Source organism: Aythya fuligula, chromosome 1 (genome assembly GCF_009819795.1).
Source record: "Aythya fuligula isolate bAytFul2 chromosome 1, bAytFul2.pri, whole genome shotgun sequence".
Lineage (NCBI taxonomy): Eukaryota > Metazoa > Chordata > Aves > Anseriformes > Anatidae > Aythya > Aythya fuligula.
Window position 1 is genome coordinate 84,949,183 of NC_045559.1, and position 14,930 is coordinate 84,964,112.

Below are 14,930 nucleotides of genomic sequence, written 5' to 3' on the forward strand. Positions count from 1 at the left end.
CTGTGTTCAGGGCCCAGCAGAAAGCAGGGCAAGTTACAGAGCAAGATGGGATTTCTACAGCCAGCAGCACCACTTCTGGTCACAAACAACCTCAAAACTCGAGGAGAAGCCCTTGACAGCTGGTGTGGCTTGCTGTACGAGAGGAGATTTCTGTATTTGAGGCACGGGCACAGCGCACACCTGGCACAGACAGACCCTGCCTTGTGAGGTCCTGCCTTCCAGCCCCGGCACGGCCAGAAGCCTTGGAAATTCAGACCTGAGGAGAAAAAAGAAGAGGATCACAGTTAGTTATATGCAAACCACCACCGCCAGCCACCTCAGGTGGGATCCCACACACTGCGGGCCCTTCAGACACCCCGTTAACCCAGTTAACAACCCAGTTAACTTTGTCCAGCTAACACCACAAGGCCAGGGGTTCACACTCAGGGCTTTCCACCTCCCTTCACCCCACGTATAGCCCATCGGGCAGCATCATGTGCCCTTTTTTGGGACAAAACCCCATTTCCACTGATTCTTGTGGAAAAATCCCGCTGCGCCCCAGCTTCCCGTGCTGCCAGAGGGGTCCCCACACAGGGCCCCCCTCTGGTCCCCGAAGAGGGGGCCGTGCCCGTGACCCGAGGAGGGGGTCTCCGAGCAGCAGGACCCCCTCGTGGTGCCCCAAAACCCCCCTGAGGGGCCCGGGGGCAGGGAAGGGGGCGGCTGTGGGGCCGGGCGGGCCGGGGAGGAGCCGGGCCCGGGGCGGGGGGATGGCGGCGGGGGTCGGGCCGGGGGTGGAGCTGCGGGCTGGCGGGTCGGGGTGAGGGGAGCCCTCCCCTTCCCTTCTTCCCTTCCCTTTTTCCTTCCCTTCCCTGCCGAGCCGAGCCGAGCCGAGCCGGGGAAGGCGCCCGTCCTGTGCCGCCCTCAGCATGGTGAGCGGGGCCGGGGGAAGTTTGGCGGCTGCCCCACCAGCACCATCACCACCACCACAGCCCCCCGGTTCCCCCTTTTCCCCCTTTTTTTTTATCCCCCGTTGCTTTCTCTTGCAGGTCTGGAAAACTCTGCCGCTGCTCTGTGCCCTGCTGGCCGCCGCCCGGCTGCGAGCGGAGGTAGGCGGGGGGCTGCGGGGGGCGCCTACAGCACGGGGGGGGGCGGCCGGGATGGGCTTCGTTAGGCACCCCCTGCCTTTCTCTTCCCCCTTTTCATCTCTTCTTTCTTTCCTTTGAGCATTTTAATAGTTATTTTACCCCCCCGTTTCCCGCCCTGACCTCCTTTCCCGCACCATCAGCCCCACAAACTCGCCGACCCCCCTTGTGTGGGGGCTGCGTTGAAAGCGGTGCCTGAATCCCCCCCCCCCCCCATCCCCAGCGCTGCAGCCTCCGTAAAAGTGAGGTCAGGGACGAAATATTTGATAATTGTGGCCGGGAAATGTGGAAGTGATTTGAGGCAAATGAACTCAAGCTGGGCTGGGGAGGGCGGCCGCCGAGCGCGCTTTCCGCAGGGTAAAAGCGGTCCCGGCTGGGGGACGGGGTTGGGTCGGCCTCCCGCGCACATTTTTTCGCCCTACATATTTCTCCCAGATGGCCGGCCCCACCCTAGAGCATCACAGTTTGGCTCTGCGCAAAAAAAAAAAAAAAAAATAATAATTAAAAAAAAATGTATAAACACTTCTGCTTCCCTACAGAGAGTTTTCCCCTTTCTCTGCCTTCCCGCCGTGGCAAAGGTGGGGGTCGTAGGGGAAAGCCGCGCTTCCTCCGTCCCCGTCTCTTCGGCCGAGTCCCCGCAGAGGTGAACAGTGCCAAAACATTGCCAGAATTGCCAAAGCATAGCACACGAGGTGAGGCAGGGCGGCCGCCAGCAGACCCCGTCCGGGGAGCTCTGGTGGCAGCTGTGGAGAAAGCCGAGGGGAGCGGGACCGAGCGGCGGCGTGGGCTGGCGTTTGGCAGCTGCAAACGCATGATAATATTGTAATAGACTTTCTTCTCGAGGCATGACATACTTATGTAGTCAGCATTTCCGTGCGTCCCCCTCCGACGCTGTCCTGAAAGAGCCGGAACGGTCCTATCCGTTTTTCTTAGGAATCGTAAAATAAACTTTAACCATTTCTGGGCAATGTGCAGCAAAACCTCCGTCAGAAGGAAGGGCTCGGCAGCGCATCCATAAGATGAGAGGTAATAACAGCTAAGTAATAGGGGCAGTGGTCTGAGTAAAGCATCGTGGAGCCAGTGACCAGCAGAAACGCATCAAAGATGTGCTTGGCCTTTGATTTCTGATTTCACTGGCGCCACTAACGTTGTGTCGACTCCTGCTTTTCACCTCGTGTGCTCTACTTAGGAGAACCTGGATGGCTGCCCAAGTACGAGCACTCTAACGTTTCCGTGCCTCAGTGTCCTCATCTACAAATTGGAAGTAAGAAAAATGTGCAGCCATCATGCTCAAAACTCGCTCTTAAAGGCCAGTTCGTGCTCGAGTGGATAAACGAATGGTTTGACTGCTTTCAGGGGTAATGGTCCGGGTGTCAAACCGGAGAATGTTTTGGTTCAAAACTTGGGAGTGACAGCTGTGGTTGGTTCCAGTTTCAGGGAAAATTGACACCTCAAACAACTTTTCTGTTGGGGTTGAGTCCGATTCCTTGCTGCTGAGTGGTGAGCATCAGTCTGCTCTCAGGAATCACCATCAGGGATATCAGGAGCTCCTCATTTTCTGGGGCATAGGCTGCACTTGAAAGTGAGCTGCTTGCAATTCAGAGACGACTTTGATGGTCGCTCCCTTCTAGATGTTCTTCGCTACCACTCTCTGGCATCTCTGGCATTTCGTAAGATTAGCGTGGCATTTTCCCGTGCGGTTTTCCCTCTCTAGATTTTGGAAGTGATGACTCTCCGTTTCTTCTGTTTCCGCTGCCGTCTGCAGTTAGTGCCTTTCAGTATGTTCGGCATATTAAGGCTGAGCCGTAAGCTTCTGATCCACTTGTAGGCAAAACTGTACCCGAGCGGTGCTGGGTTTTTGCAGAACACTCATTTCTACAACATTGTTAGGTGCGTAATTAGAGTCTTGAAAGAAAGAAAGAAAGAAATTGCTTCAGTAAATGTTCCTGGCGTGATTTTGTGCAGACTGGAAAATCTGAGACGTGCCAGAACTTGGGAGCTTTTCTTGGCCCGGTTCAGTAATAGTCACAAGAGCAATAGACGGTGAACTGTACTCCTGGGATGGAGGCCAGCCACCAGCTTCAGACAGCGCTTTTTGTCTCTCTTTTCCTGGGTCAGCCTCACAAGGAGGAGGCCGTTTGCTGGCATTAGCAGGGATGCTGAGGAGGTGAATCTGCTTGCCTTCTCAGCTGGGGCTTTCCTGAGCAGATGCAGGGGGATTTTGGGAAGCATCCATCATGATAGAGGAAAAGGGCGAGGCTCAAAAAGTCTGATGAACGTCTTAGAAGTTAAACGGCAGGCCTGTAACTTGATCAGTCGTTCGTTTCCTGCTGGAGCAGTTACCTAGTTAGCGCTGGAAGGAGTCTGGTCGCTGTTTGACCGCGTCCGTGAGGTCCAGGAGCACTTCTGCTGGTGGTACCAGCAGTGTGGTGACACGTCCCGTCTGGATACTTCCTTCAAAAATAACAACGAGAGTTTTACTTCTTTCACCGTGCCTTCAGCCTGATCCCGAATCTGCAGGAAAGTTACTTTTCGTTGTGGGTTTTAAATGCTAACAAAGATTTATGCCAGCGTGAGCATGCAGGATGACCTTGTCCCTTCAGATTGATCCCCGAGACCTGTAGCTGTTGCCTTCCGCTATCCTTAACCCATTTCTGGCCAAACGAGCCTGCCCTTGGAAAGCGTTGTGTAAACAGTTTAAGCTGGCTTAGCTCATTTTGGCCAAAGAAATAACCAGAGGAGGCGGTCTAGAGGATCTCCTCCCGTGAGGAGGTCTCCTGACAGATCTGAGGGGGTTATAACCCCCAAGCAGCAGTGATGACAAGCATCGGGGAGCAGATTTACAACCTTTTCTAATAGCGCAGTGTTTGCAGGGCGTGCATCTGCTGTAGCCCTGGGATTCGTTTTTTCACCCACCTCCTTTTCCCTCTGTATAATTTTTCCACGTGAAAAGCTGCGAGGGGGTGTGAGAGTTCAGCTGGTCTGCATAAAGCCTCGTGTGCATCCTCCTGTCGGGCTGTTCGCAAGAGTAAGCCTCCTTTGGTTAAACTTCTCCCACGTTTTTGCAGTGATGAAGACTAAGAGCTGCCACCTTGATAAATTAAGCTTAATGAATTACAGTTGAGCTCCTGAAGCTCTAGGACAAGGCCATAATTTGGACCTCGAGCCATTGTTTTAAGTATCTATTTGCCTTTGAAGTTCAGTTTTAGTCTTGGTGCTTATTTCTGTCCTCCCAGCATTGATATTTGGTCCACAGCAGTGGAAGGGAATGATGCTGTGGTGCCTGTCAGATGGGTAGCGCAGGCTGTTTCTAATCTGCTCTGTGCATTAAAACCCAGCAGTTACATGCAACCCGCTAATGTAATAAAAATACAGCTTCCCATGTCTTCTTTCGCAGACTCATCTTCAGTGGGAGGAAAGAATCGCGTTTATTTTTCTCCAGGAGCTGGTTTTGGAGTGATAGACATCTTCCTCCTTGGGATTCCGCCCTCGAGCTCCAGACCAAGCCCTGCTGGCGCTGCACCTCGAGGCAAAAAGTGTGTTTTAAATGGGGAGGTAGGGCAAAGTGGTTCTGCCCTGTGCAAAGCCTGGCTTTTGTGTGTTTTTTCTTTTGATGTGCATGGTCAGAGGGCTCAGGGGCAGGCAGGCGAGCCAGGTAGTTTTGTCTGGGGCACCTCGTGCCGTGCTGAAGTCACTGGCCAAATGCCCCACGTGCAAGTGCTTCTGTCTTTGGATGGAGCTGTGATTTGCCTTCAGGTTGGAGCAGCTTTGTGCAAATTCACTGAGTGAATGACTATCTGCCAGGGTGCAAATTCCTTGCGGGTAATTAACAGGGGGCTGCTGAGGAGGAAGGGGCTGGCTGAAAGACTTCTCGTGCCTGTTGTGTTTTCCAGCTGCTGCTATTGGTACAGCTGCTTACCCATCAGGAGGCACTGGGGCTCCTTTCATCTTTCTTGTGTGGTGTTACCCGAGCTGGGGAATGTTTTTCTTCGGACAGAAGAGAGTTTGTCACAAATCTCAGCCAGGTGTGCCTTGCCAGGCTCACCAGACTCCCGTTACCACGCTGGTTTTACCACATACCCTGAGCGAGATTTATCCCTCGTGGCATTGTCTCTAGCTTGGAGGAAGGGAAGGCTGGAGTGCTGTAACGCTGTGAAGCTCCTTCCAGAGCTGGCTCGGGGTGGCAGGCGCTGGGATACACACAGCAGCTTTCCCTGGGGCTGTGGACTTTGCCACAGCTCGTGCGTTATCGCTGCCTGGTTTGGGTAGGAAGGGAGCCTAAAGCTTGATAGATGTGAACTGGTTGGAGCAGGGGCTCATTTGCTCTTGCACGATGGGGCTCTGCTTGCAATTCCTAGGCATCCGAGTACTAAATAAACAAGCGTCAGATAAACAGCCCCGGAGGCTTCAGAAAGCACAGATAAATACTGCACGAGCAGCGACTGCCTAGCGTTTCCTTGCTGTTTGCTCTCAAATGTGCTCCAGCTCGGAACAAAAGGAGCTGCTCACGAGCAGGCACTGGGCTGAAGGCACCAGCCAGCAGTAACTTGAGATTACATCTGTTCTCTGCCATGCAAGCCGCTACCCAGAATTTCCTGTGAAATCTTATTGCCTGCTCTATTCTGAAATGTCTGAATTATTACACCAGACCTCTGAATTTTAACACGGGACATGTAGCTGCCTGGGACAACGGACAAGATTTAGGGTGATCTGTGAGAGGTGATGGAGGAAAGCAAGCTTGTGCTCCAGCCCGCCTATGTGGAATTCCTTGAGACACTGCACCTGATGTGGAGTGTGTCAAGGGGTCCATAGCCCGGAAAAAAAATTTGGAGGCTCCTTTTGGATAAAGAGTCTTGGAAAGAACAAAAGAGATTTGGGATGGATGACTGGGGAGGGATTTGATATCTTATTAGCTCAGCTGCAGGTGGATCCCACGTTTCCACTGTTTGACAGCTAAGCAAATATTTTGGCAGAAGAAACTAAACACTGCTTGAAGATCGGAATGTATTTTGTCTCACTGGGGTGAGGGTACTTGTCTTCCTGTGCTGCTGAGGAAAACACTGAGTGCACCAGGAAAACCAGGAGATTGAGAGGAGAGACTTGTTGGAGCCCTTCTCCACATGGCCGTTGCAGGGTGGTTCCCTGTCTAGAGTTTCTTTTGGTTGTACTGTGTCAACTGCTGTCCCAGAGGTGGACCTCTAAGCACTTCATCTAAATACTGTCACACCACGTAGCAGACAGCTTATTTTGTTGTTCCTTCTCCTTTATCTTCCCCAAATTTCATTCAGCCACCCTTTTAAACAGCAGTGAAGCCGTAAGCATGTGAACTTGTTTGTTTGTTTGTTTGTTTTCTTCTCCTGATTATATGTCTGTAGAGGGCCTTGCGATGCCAGGAGCAACAAACCAGGCCGAGGGAACAATGGAGATGAACAGAATAAAACAGCATGGCAGAGCAGCTGGGTGCCAGTGGTAGGTGCACAGGATTTGCACGTCTTATGCTTCAAATCAGGATAGCGATGGGCTTGGAAGAGCAAAAGGAGCAGGTTGGAGAGCTCTTTGTCACCCGCTGCTGGTTGGCATAGTACGTGTTCCTCCTGATCCCATCCCTGCTCCTACTTCAGGGTCTGAGATGGGATCAAGGGAGCAGAGCAAGGGGTTTCTGCCCGCCTGCTGGGCGTTCAGCAGGCGCTGGCAGGCTTTAGGGTCAGCCCCCAGCAGCAGCAGCATGCCCTCCCTCTCCAGGGATGGGTTTGGTTGTGGAGCCTGTTGCTGTTTTCCCGACAACAAATCGATCTGCAGCGCGGTGCCAGTGGGGCCCCTGCGTGCTGTAGCAGCCCCTGCCATTTCAGCGCTGGTAATTGTAGCCCGGAGCCAAGAGCTTTCCTTGAGCATGACGTAACGCCTTGCATATGTACTCTGTGCTGCTCTGGGACTTTCTTCTCCTCCCGCGTTTTGGCCACTTTTTCATGTTTACGTTTGAGGAAGCTGGAGTTATGAGGGCTTGGAATTACTGTCTCGTTTCCTACATGTAGGAGGAAGAGATTTCCTCAGGGGATTTTTACTATGTCTGGATCGTTTAGTTTGTCTGGGTGAGGAAAAATTCCTCAGGGATAACCGGAAAGGTTGTGACCCAGCTCCGGTCTGCAGCGCGCTCATTCAAGCCCAGGAGGCTGGAAGATTAAGGTGGCAGGAGACCAAGCTCTCACGTCGAAGGCATGGGCTTGAACTTGGCAGAAAAGCCCTGGCGTTCCCATCTGAGGACAGAGTGTTTGCTCCGCGTGATGCAAGAAAACCCTGGGGTGTTCCAGCCCCTGGGCGAGGAGTTCCTTGGGAGTGATATCGGCCTCATCTTCCTCGGGGCCTCATCTTGCAGATATTACTCCCTGCAGCCCAAGCTAGAGGGGCTAGTGACAAACACAATGGTGCTTTCAGGGGTGCTCCTTTCGGGATCCTTCAAAGCATCCCTCATTAAAGACTGATTCTTCTATGAGGTTTTGCTGTATGCCCTGGGATTAGAAGCTGCTTGTACAAACTGCGAGCCATTAGTGTCTTGTCAAATCCGGTTTTGCACATCCCTGCTAAGTGATGTCCCCTTCCCGTTCTGTGAAAAATGATACCACGCTCTGGAGCATCTCAGAGCCAGTAAGTTTATCTTGATGGCCCTCTCCTAGGAACAAGGGGACCGTCAATCTTGTTATTCTGTCCCAACAGTCCTAATTATGCGCCTGTGCTCCGTGATAATTGGTGTCTCCCCCGTGCAGTTGCACACACATCACAGGTTTATGGGGCCCCTCAGCTCCACGCATAGCCCACCTCTTTTCATCTCCTTCTAGCTCCCTTCCTTCTGTCAAATCAGAACTTTTTTTTTCCCTGGCTGCCTGAAGAAACAGGGCTTTATGTGATCATCTCCGCTTGTTGGTACCTTTGAACTTCCTCAAATAACTTTTAAACCCATCAGCCAGTTTCAGCCATGTTTAGCAAAGGGTATTAGGTTCCTACAAGATACTGTGTGCCTCTAAGGTTGGTAAAAATAAAAGCTGTGCTGCAGTAGAAAGGCTCTTTTACAGCCCTTCCTGAGGGAAAAGCTCCAGTGTGAGATCAGCTTTTACTACAGACCAGAGAGGCATTTCGTGAGTATTCCCCTTTGATCGCAGTTTGTACTTTCTTAGTCACCAAATGCACTCAGCCTCAAGACAGGAATCTGTAGGAGACAGCTTGTAGAACAGCTTGTTGTTGCTCCTCTTTGCACTTTATGGTTTATCCTTCCCTCTTTGATACCTTGGTGCTCAGAGCAGCCTCCCAGGAGTGTGTCGTGGAGGAAAAAGGGCCAAAGCACTATTAATCATGGGGTACAAGGCATGGTTTGTTACCCCTTGCACAGAGCCAGCCCTTTTGCAGAGTTCCTTGCTGGTAACTCCAGCAAACCGGATCTGGCAGCGGGGAGCAGAGCAAAATTTGCAATTGATGCAGCTTATTCGGGGTTGCTGATCTTCCTGGGCAAACGTTGAGTCTTGCAGTGGTATGTGAATAACCCTTGTCTGTGTGGTGTCAGTGCAGTGCCCGAACCACTAACTTTATGCACGTGAGAAGCTAAGGAGACAGGCGAACAGCTGGGAGTGAATATGGCCTCACAAATCACTGCCAAGCTGCTCTGCAGTGCAGCAGCGTGCATCCACACGATGGGGTGAGTTAGGCTGTCCTGGCTGCGGATGCAAGGCCAGCAGTACACCAGCATTAAACAGAGACAATGCTGGCTTTTTATGTGTTGGGATTAATGCTTATTAGCTGTGGGGTTTTGGTGGGGGGCAGATTAAAGGGGTCTCTGAGCAGATGTGGTTCAGACCTCTTCAGAGCCTGCCTGGAGGCATGAAGAGAATGCAGGCAGAGCCTTCTCTCCAGACCTGTTTGCTCCAGCGCTTAGCATCCCACCATGATTTGTGTGTAGGCTTTGGGCAAGGCACTTAATTCCTCTGAGCTGTGGTGTTCACGTCTGCGAAACAGGAACAACAACTGCGCTGTGCCTCCCAGGAAGGTTTATGAAGCTGAGTGCTTTCTTGTTAAAGGAAGTTTAAAAGCTCTGGCTTGGAAGGCACAGCAAGCATTGCGAAGAGCTGTTATCCTTAACAACAGTGGCAGAAAGAGTGAGGAGGGTGGGGGTGATGTTTGGACCAGAACTGGATGGAGTAATTTATTGACAGGCAGTAAAGATGGAGCCCACCGATGAGAAGAAAGAGGTACTTGGATGTCTCGGTGGAGGCAGAAGAAAGGCATAAGGGGGGAGAGCTGGGGTGTGTGGCATCAGTGATCGTGTCTTGAGGGCGTTTTGCTCTCAGCAAGCATCTCCTGCCCCTTGATGCTCAGAGGGAGCAGCCCGGAGGTGTGCACTTGACACGAGGGTGACACGAAACTCCCTGAGAGCTGCAGGCTGAGGGTAAGTAGAGCTTGTGGCACGGGGCATACCCGCTTGCTTCCCCTGACAGCTCTATCGAGGGTTGGCAAGGGAGAGAAGATGGGTTAGCGATTGCCAGTGGTTGTCATGGTAACTAATGGAAACTACTTTTTTTTTTTTTTTTTTTTGGTCTGTCATATATGAAGATGTTTGTTAAAACAACTAGGAAACATTTCTCTCTCCTGAACGTTTTCACTGCTGCCTTCTGGACTTGAAAAGTACATCGTTATCAATGTATTTTTAAAGACGTTGTACAGAGGTTTTGGGTGCCGTGAAGTGTGCACTGGGGATGAGCACTCAGAGCAAGCCACGAATCAGCCTCTTTTTACCCCAAAGCCTTCTGCAAGGCTCTCCCGTGAATGTTTTCTCACCAAGAGGCCGAAAAGTAGGTGCCCAAAATCATAGGTCGGCCGAGTACTGTTTCCCATGTAAGCAGACGATTAGCTACTCGGAAAAAAAATGAGGCTGGCTGAACGGGAAATAATAATGCCAATTTATCAGGCAGCGAGCTGTCAGGCTTACTGACACAGCGACGGTAAAGAGCTTTGAGGATTTCAGATTAAAGGTGTGGGTGAAACACAACGTGCTATTATCACTATTTCATGTAAATAACAGCATGTCTTGTCACTAAAAATATGGCCGTCTACCAACTCTGCTGACACTAAGAGGAGCAATTTTCCCTATAGATTAGTAGATGACGAGGCCATAAGGAGCTGTTGTGCTTTATGTCTTATGCCCCCTTGCCTCCTAGAGACCATATATCCAGCTTTGTGATGAGTTCCATTTGCTCTGGACTCTAAAGCGTGTCCTAAAAAACATCTCGTCTTGATTAAGTAATTACCACAAATGGAAAATACCACTGCGCTTGGTATGTTGCTGCGGCGCTTAATTATCCTCGCGCTGTTACACCTCATTTCTGGCTCGAATTTGCCTGGTTTTCATCTGTGGAGGTTGAATCTCCTGCCTGATGGCGGAACAGAAGAGGCCTTCAGTACCTTGCGCCTGTTCCCCACCAGTACAACCGTGGTCTGTGACAAGGATTGCGGCCAGTCTTATATTTGGCAGGCTGAACGGTGTGAAACCCCTCAGGTAATCCCCGTGGATGGGATATTTCCTAGCTGGGCCTCCACACGTTGTGGTGCCCTGTCCCAGCTCTGCCTGTCAGGGGCTTGCTCCTTGCCTCATGGTGACGGGGCGTCTCCACACGCTGCTGGTGGGAATCCGTACGGCCTGGGTGGGGCAGCGTGAATTGTGTGAAGAAGAAAGGCAAAGCCAGCAGGGCAGCCTGATTTAGTGTCGGGGAGATCATACAAGATATTGGAGGCTGGGTGTGTTCACAGGTGTAGCTTGGTTTGGTTTACGTGCAGGTATCAGGCACTGAGGCCTGCGCCTAAACTGAGGGGGCACCAAGAGCAAGCTGGCTGCCTCCCCTCCAGCAAACTCAAGCAAGCCTGACCCAAATTGGATGCAGTCAGAGGTGGAGACGGCCAGCTTTCTTGCTGTTCGCTCCACCCTTCTCAAAAGATGAATTTCTAACCAAATAACAATACGGGAATTGGTTCCAAGAGCAAATCTTGCTTGCATGCTGTCCCAAGGGCATGGGCTCAGCTCTGAGATGTGCTTGTGCAGAGCTTGGCACGATCTGGCTGCGTCTTGACTTGGACCTTGGGAGACTTCTGCACTTAAAGTGCGCCATAAAGACTCAGATGCTATTAAAATACCCTTTTTTGTTGCTTCGTTTCCAGCTTTGTCTTTAAATATGGATGTTTGGGGCTTTTGTCTGCTCTGAAAGCAAGTAGGAAGCTCAGTACATTCATTGTTCTCAGGTCCTCTCCAGCTCTCGCCTCAGGAAGGCTGAGTGGGTTAGGGTGAAGGTCTGTGCTTTCATAGCTTGAAGGTACCTTTCCGCAAGGCAGCCTTAACCCGGTAGCACAGGCATGCAGATAAAAAAGGCTTAGGCACTTTTCCTGTGGGCACGCTGGTTGGAAGTCTCTTTTTTATGTGGTCATTTAGGGGAGGTGAGGGGAGATGGTTCGCTTGTCCAAAGCAGTGTTTTCATCCTACGTGCTGCCTCGAGCTCAAAGCTCATTCTTTAATCAGAGTCTGGCAAAAGGCAACCAACTCCTGTGTGCCTCAGGGCTGCGATTTTGAAACTCGGAGCCAAATGTTTTTGCAACTTGTGTCTGTCTGAAGGAGCAGTTTTGCAGTGGGTGCTGTGCGAAAAGGTGAGTGCCTCCCATGTGGCTCTGGCTCCCTCCTCCTCCTCTGTGCTGGCCCTGGCTCCTGTGCTGCCAGGCAGCTGAAAAGTGAACCCTACCCAAAAAAAACCACAACCCTCCAGTTGATGCAGATCTTTTAGCTTTTCATTCTTTGTCCCTGCACAGGCGTGAGAGAGCTGATGTGGGAAAACCCAGCGCAGGGAGGGGAAAGGGCAGGACCGCCTCCGCAGCCGTGGCTGAAGACTGTCTCGGGTCATGAAGCCCAGCAGTAAGGCAGGAAGGATCCTTTGCCCCTTTGCTGGCTGCTCCTTCCCAGGCTCGTAGCCCTGCTGTGAGCTTGTTGCCAACCCCCTGTACCCAGCCACTGCTGTCCCATAGTGGGGCTGAGCTCACAAGGGTCGCTTGGAGGCCACCAGCGGGAAGGTCTCTGCTGGGATGTGGCGGCAGCTATGCGAGAGGAGGAAGAGGAGGTGCCTCCCTCTCTGCCCTGGCCCGTCCCCTGCTACTGACCACAGCCCCCACGAGAGAGGCCCCTTTGCTGGCTGCTGCTTCCCACTGAAACACAAGAGCATTAACTCTTTCTCAGCAAACTATTGTCTGTCCCGATTTAAGTCTTCTCCCACAAAAGCTGAGTCTCAAGGAAATGTGTTGAAGTGGTGGCTCCAGGTATGAGGCCGCACATGGGCTTCTTTTCTCGGCAGAGCACGGTGCTTCCCCTGCTCCCACATCACCACATGAGATTCCTAAAGGAGAGCTTTCCACCTCGTGACCGTGTTTAGTTGATAATTCAGTGCAGTTCATGCCTGTCCTCAGGAAGTGTTCATCTTACGCTGTCTGAAGAACAAATTTACGGCTATCTTGGCTGTAGCACCTCGGACTTTTAAGTTTAGCCAGCAGGTGTTCACGCAGTAAGTACCAGAAGTCCCAAGTTTGTTCCTTTCAGCCTCAGTCCCATCCAGCAGCATTATGTGTTTCTAAGAGTTTGTTGAAAGCATTAGGTCGTCTCGGGGAGAAGTGCCTGTATTTGCATCATTATTTTTGATGGGATTTAGCTGTTAAAAGTCAGGCACACCGCGTACTGCTGGCTGCTGTCCCAGCGTTAGTGGAGTCCGATCCTGCTGCAGTTGCACGGTTCCTAACAGGGAAGGGGGAGGGGGGAAATTACAAATTACAATGTCTTGGCTGAGATGAAGGTACAAGACCCAGGCAAGATGAAGAAATGCAGTAAACTCCATGTGTGGAGCATGTAGAAGTAGAGTACGTGTTTCACGGAGTGTTGCTTTGTGTGTTTGATGGCATATGAGGAGGGGAAGAAGCAACAAGGTTTAATGGGACATTGATGTGACCGAAGGAGCAGGGTCGATTTGGCAGAATGTTGCTGACATCTTGGTGTTCTGGAGGATGTAAGGCTCCTGAAAGTCTTGTGTTTGCTGTAACAAAAGATTTGGATTTATTATTTTTTTTTTGGAGGATTAAAGTCAGGCAGCTGAGGTGCTGAGTGACCGTGGATGCCTGCTCCACCCTTTGGCTGAAATCGCCACCACGCAGCAGGGGTGACTGGACAGCCCACAAAGCACATCCTGAATATGTGGATTGACAACGTGAATTTGGGTTAGGTTTACTGTGGTGGAGGAAGCAGTAAACAGTGACATGCCAGTAGCTGCTTCACCACCTCTTGGCTCTCTTTGCTGTTCAGCAAGCGTTTGCTTTTAGAGAGAAGGCAAAAGCAGTGTCTCTTATGGGTACTTGATTTAAAGCTGTTTCTGCACCCTGGACTTGATGCTGCTGGCTGTGATGTGAAAGGCTTCCCACATTCAAGTCCCTTCGCAGAGGCTGGAAATAATCTGTCTTTATGCACACATTTCATGGAGTCAAGGGTGCCAAGTGTTACTTGCTCTCGCACTTGGTATGGGCAAGGATTTGATGGTTCGTATGGGAAGTGCGAATCAGTGTCAAGTCCCCATAAAGAAAAGCTGTTGCAGATCACACACGTGATTCCCACTCGTGTTCACTGCATGGCACTTGGTCCCTCTTTGGTCAGGGCTGTTTTCTTCTGGGTTAGCACACTGAAATTACTCAAGTCTTGTAAGTGCTAAAGCACTCAGAGGGAAAGGAAGGACTTGCAGCCAACAGCTAGATTGGCGTAGGCTGTCATAAAAATGTGAAGATGTTGTGAATTCCAGTAAGTCGTTCATTGCAGGCTAAAATTATTTACAGTACATTGCTTTTGCCATAGGATAAAGGAGCACATGCGTGCCATTCCTTTAGCTCAGTGGAATAACTTTTTAGAGCTGGTATCTTACAGGTACATCTCAGTTAGCATGCTAGATGTACCTTGAAGCCTCTACAGCTTCATTGGGGCATTTGGCAAGGAAAGTCTGTGGCAAGCTTGGCTACTTCTGTCCTGGGAGATCTGTAAGACCTATAACAAGGAGGTTTTTGTGCTTCTTTGGGTGTTTTTGTTTACTTTTTTTTTCATTTTTATTTCCAACTAAGCTAGCCCAGGTTATTGGAGATCCAAAAAGTAAGGTTTATTTTCGTGGAAAAACAAAGCAAGATGATCAAAAACCGAAACGCAGTGTTGTGTTACCAAACCTTTCGTTGCGCAGCATTAGACTTCCAATAATTACAAAACCTCAAGGTGGCTTGCAGAACCCTACATCTGTTTGTCGTGGCTTGGTACATGATTATAATATCACAAGCTACTTCTGAAATCATCATGGGGGGAAACAGATTGCATTAAATTTATTTCCTGCAACCTATACATTTTGTACAAGTAGCATCTAGCGTGGCTGTTCAGCGTGGCAAACATAACATCAAGTGCATAAGAATAATGTCTGCACATACTTAAGCAATTTGTTCTCAGTATTCAAAGGCTACCATTGATTTCCTGATGTGCTTGAGTCAAAGCCAGCTCTAGGAACACATTTTAATAAATGCTTTGGGTGTGTGAGTTTCCTAGCTTTTCTTAAATCTTTGTTGGAAAAGAAAAGCCATTGTCCCTTCTGAGTTTGCTGTCATAATTTCTTCGGACTCAGTAGGCAGCCAAAGCAGCCTCTCAAACAGCAAAGGATTCAGAAGAGAAGCACGGCAGTGCCTTCTGGAGAAGAAGCATCTTTCATAAGTTTTTTAGCCTTTTCG

General features: G+C 50.6%; 1 protein-coding gene across 1 annotated transcript in view; it reads left to right on the forward strand.

Annotated features, from left to right (window-relative positions):
- Positions 1 to 829: 829 nt before the first annotated feature.
- Positions 830 to 14,930, forward strand: part of FSTL1 (follistatin like 1) — a 28,450-nt gene continuing 14,349 nt past the window's right edge. Inside the window, exons 1-2 of the mRNA XM_032185349.1 lie at positions 830 to 908; positions 1,026 to 1,085. Coding sequence (XP_032041240.1) covers positions 906 to 908; positions 1,026 to 1,085 — 63 coding nt within the window. The 5' untranslated portion in view covers positions 830 to 905. The remainder of the gene's footprint in view (positions 909 to 1,025; positions 1,086 to 14,930) is intronic.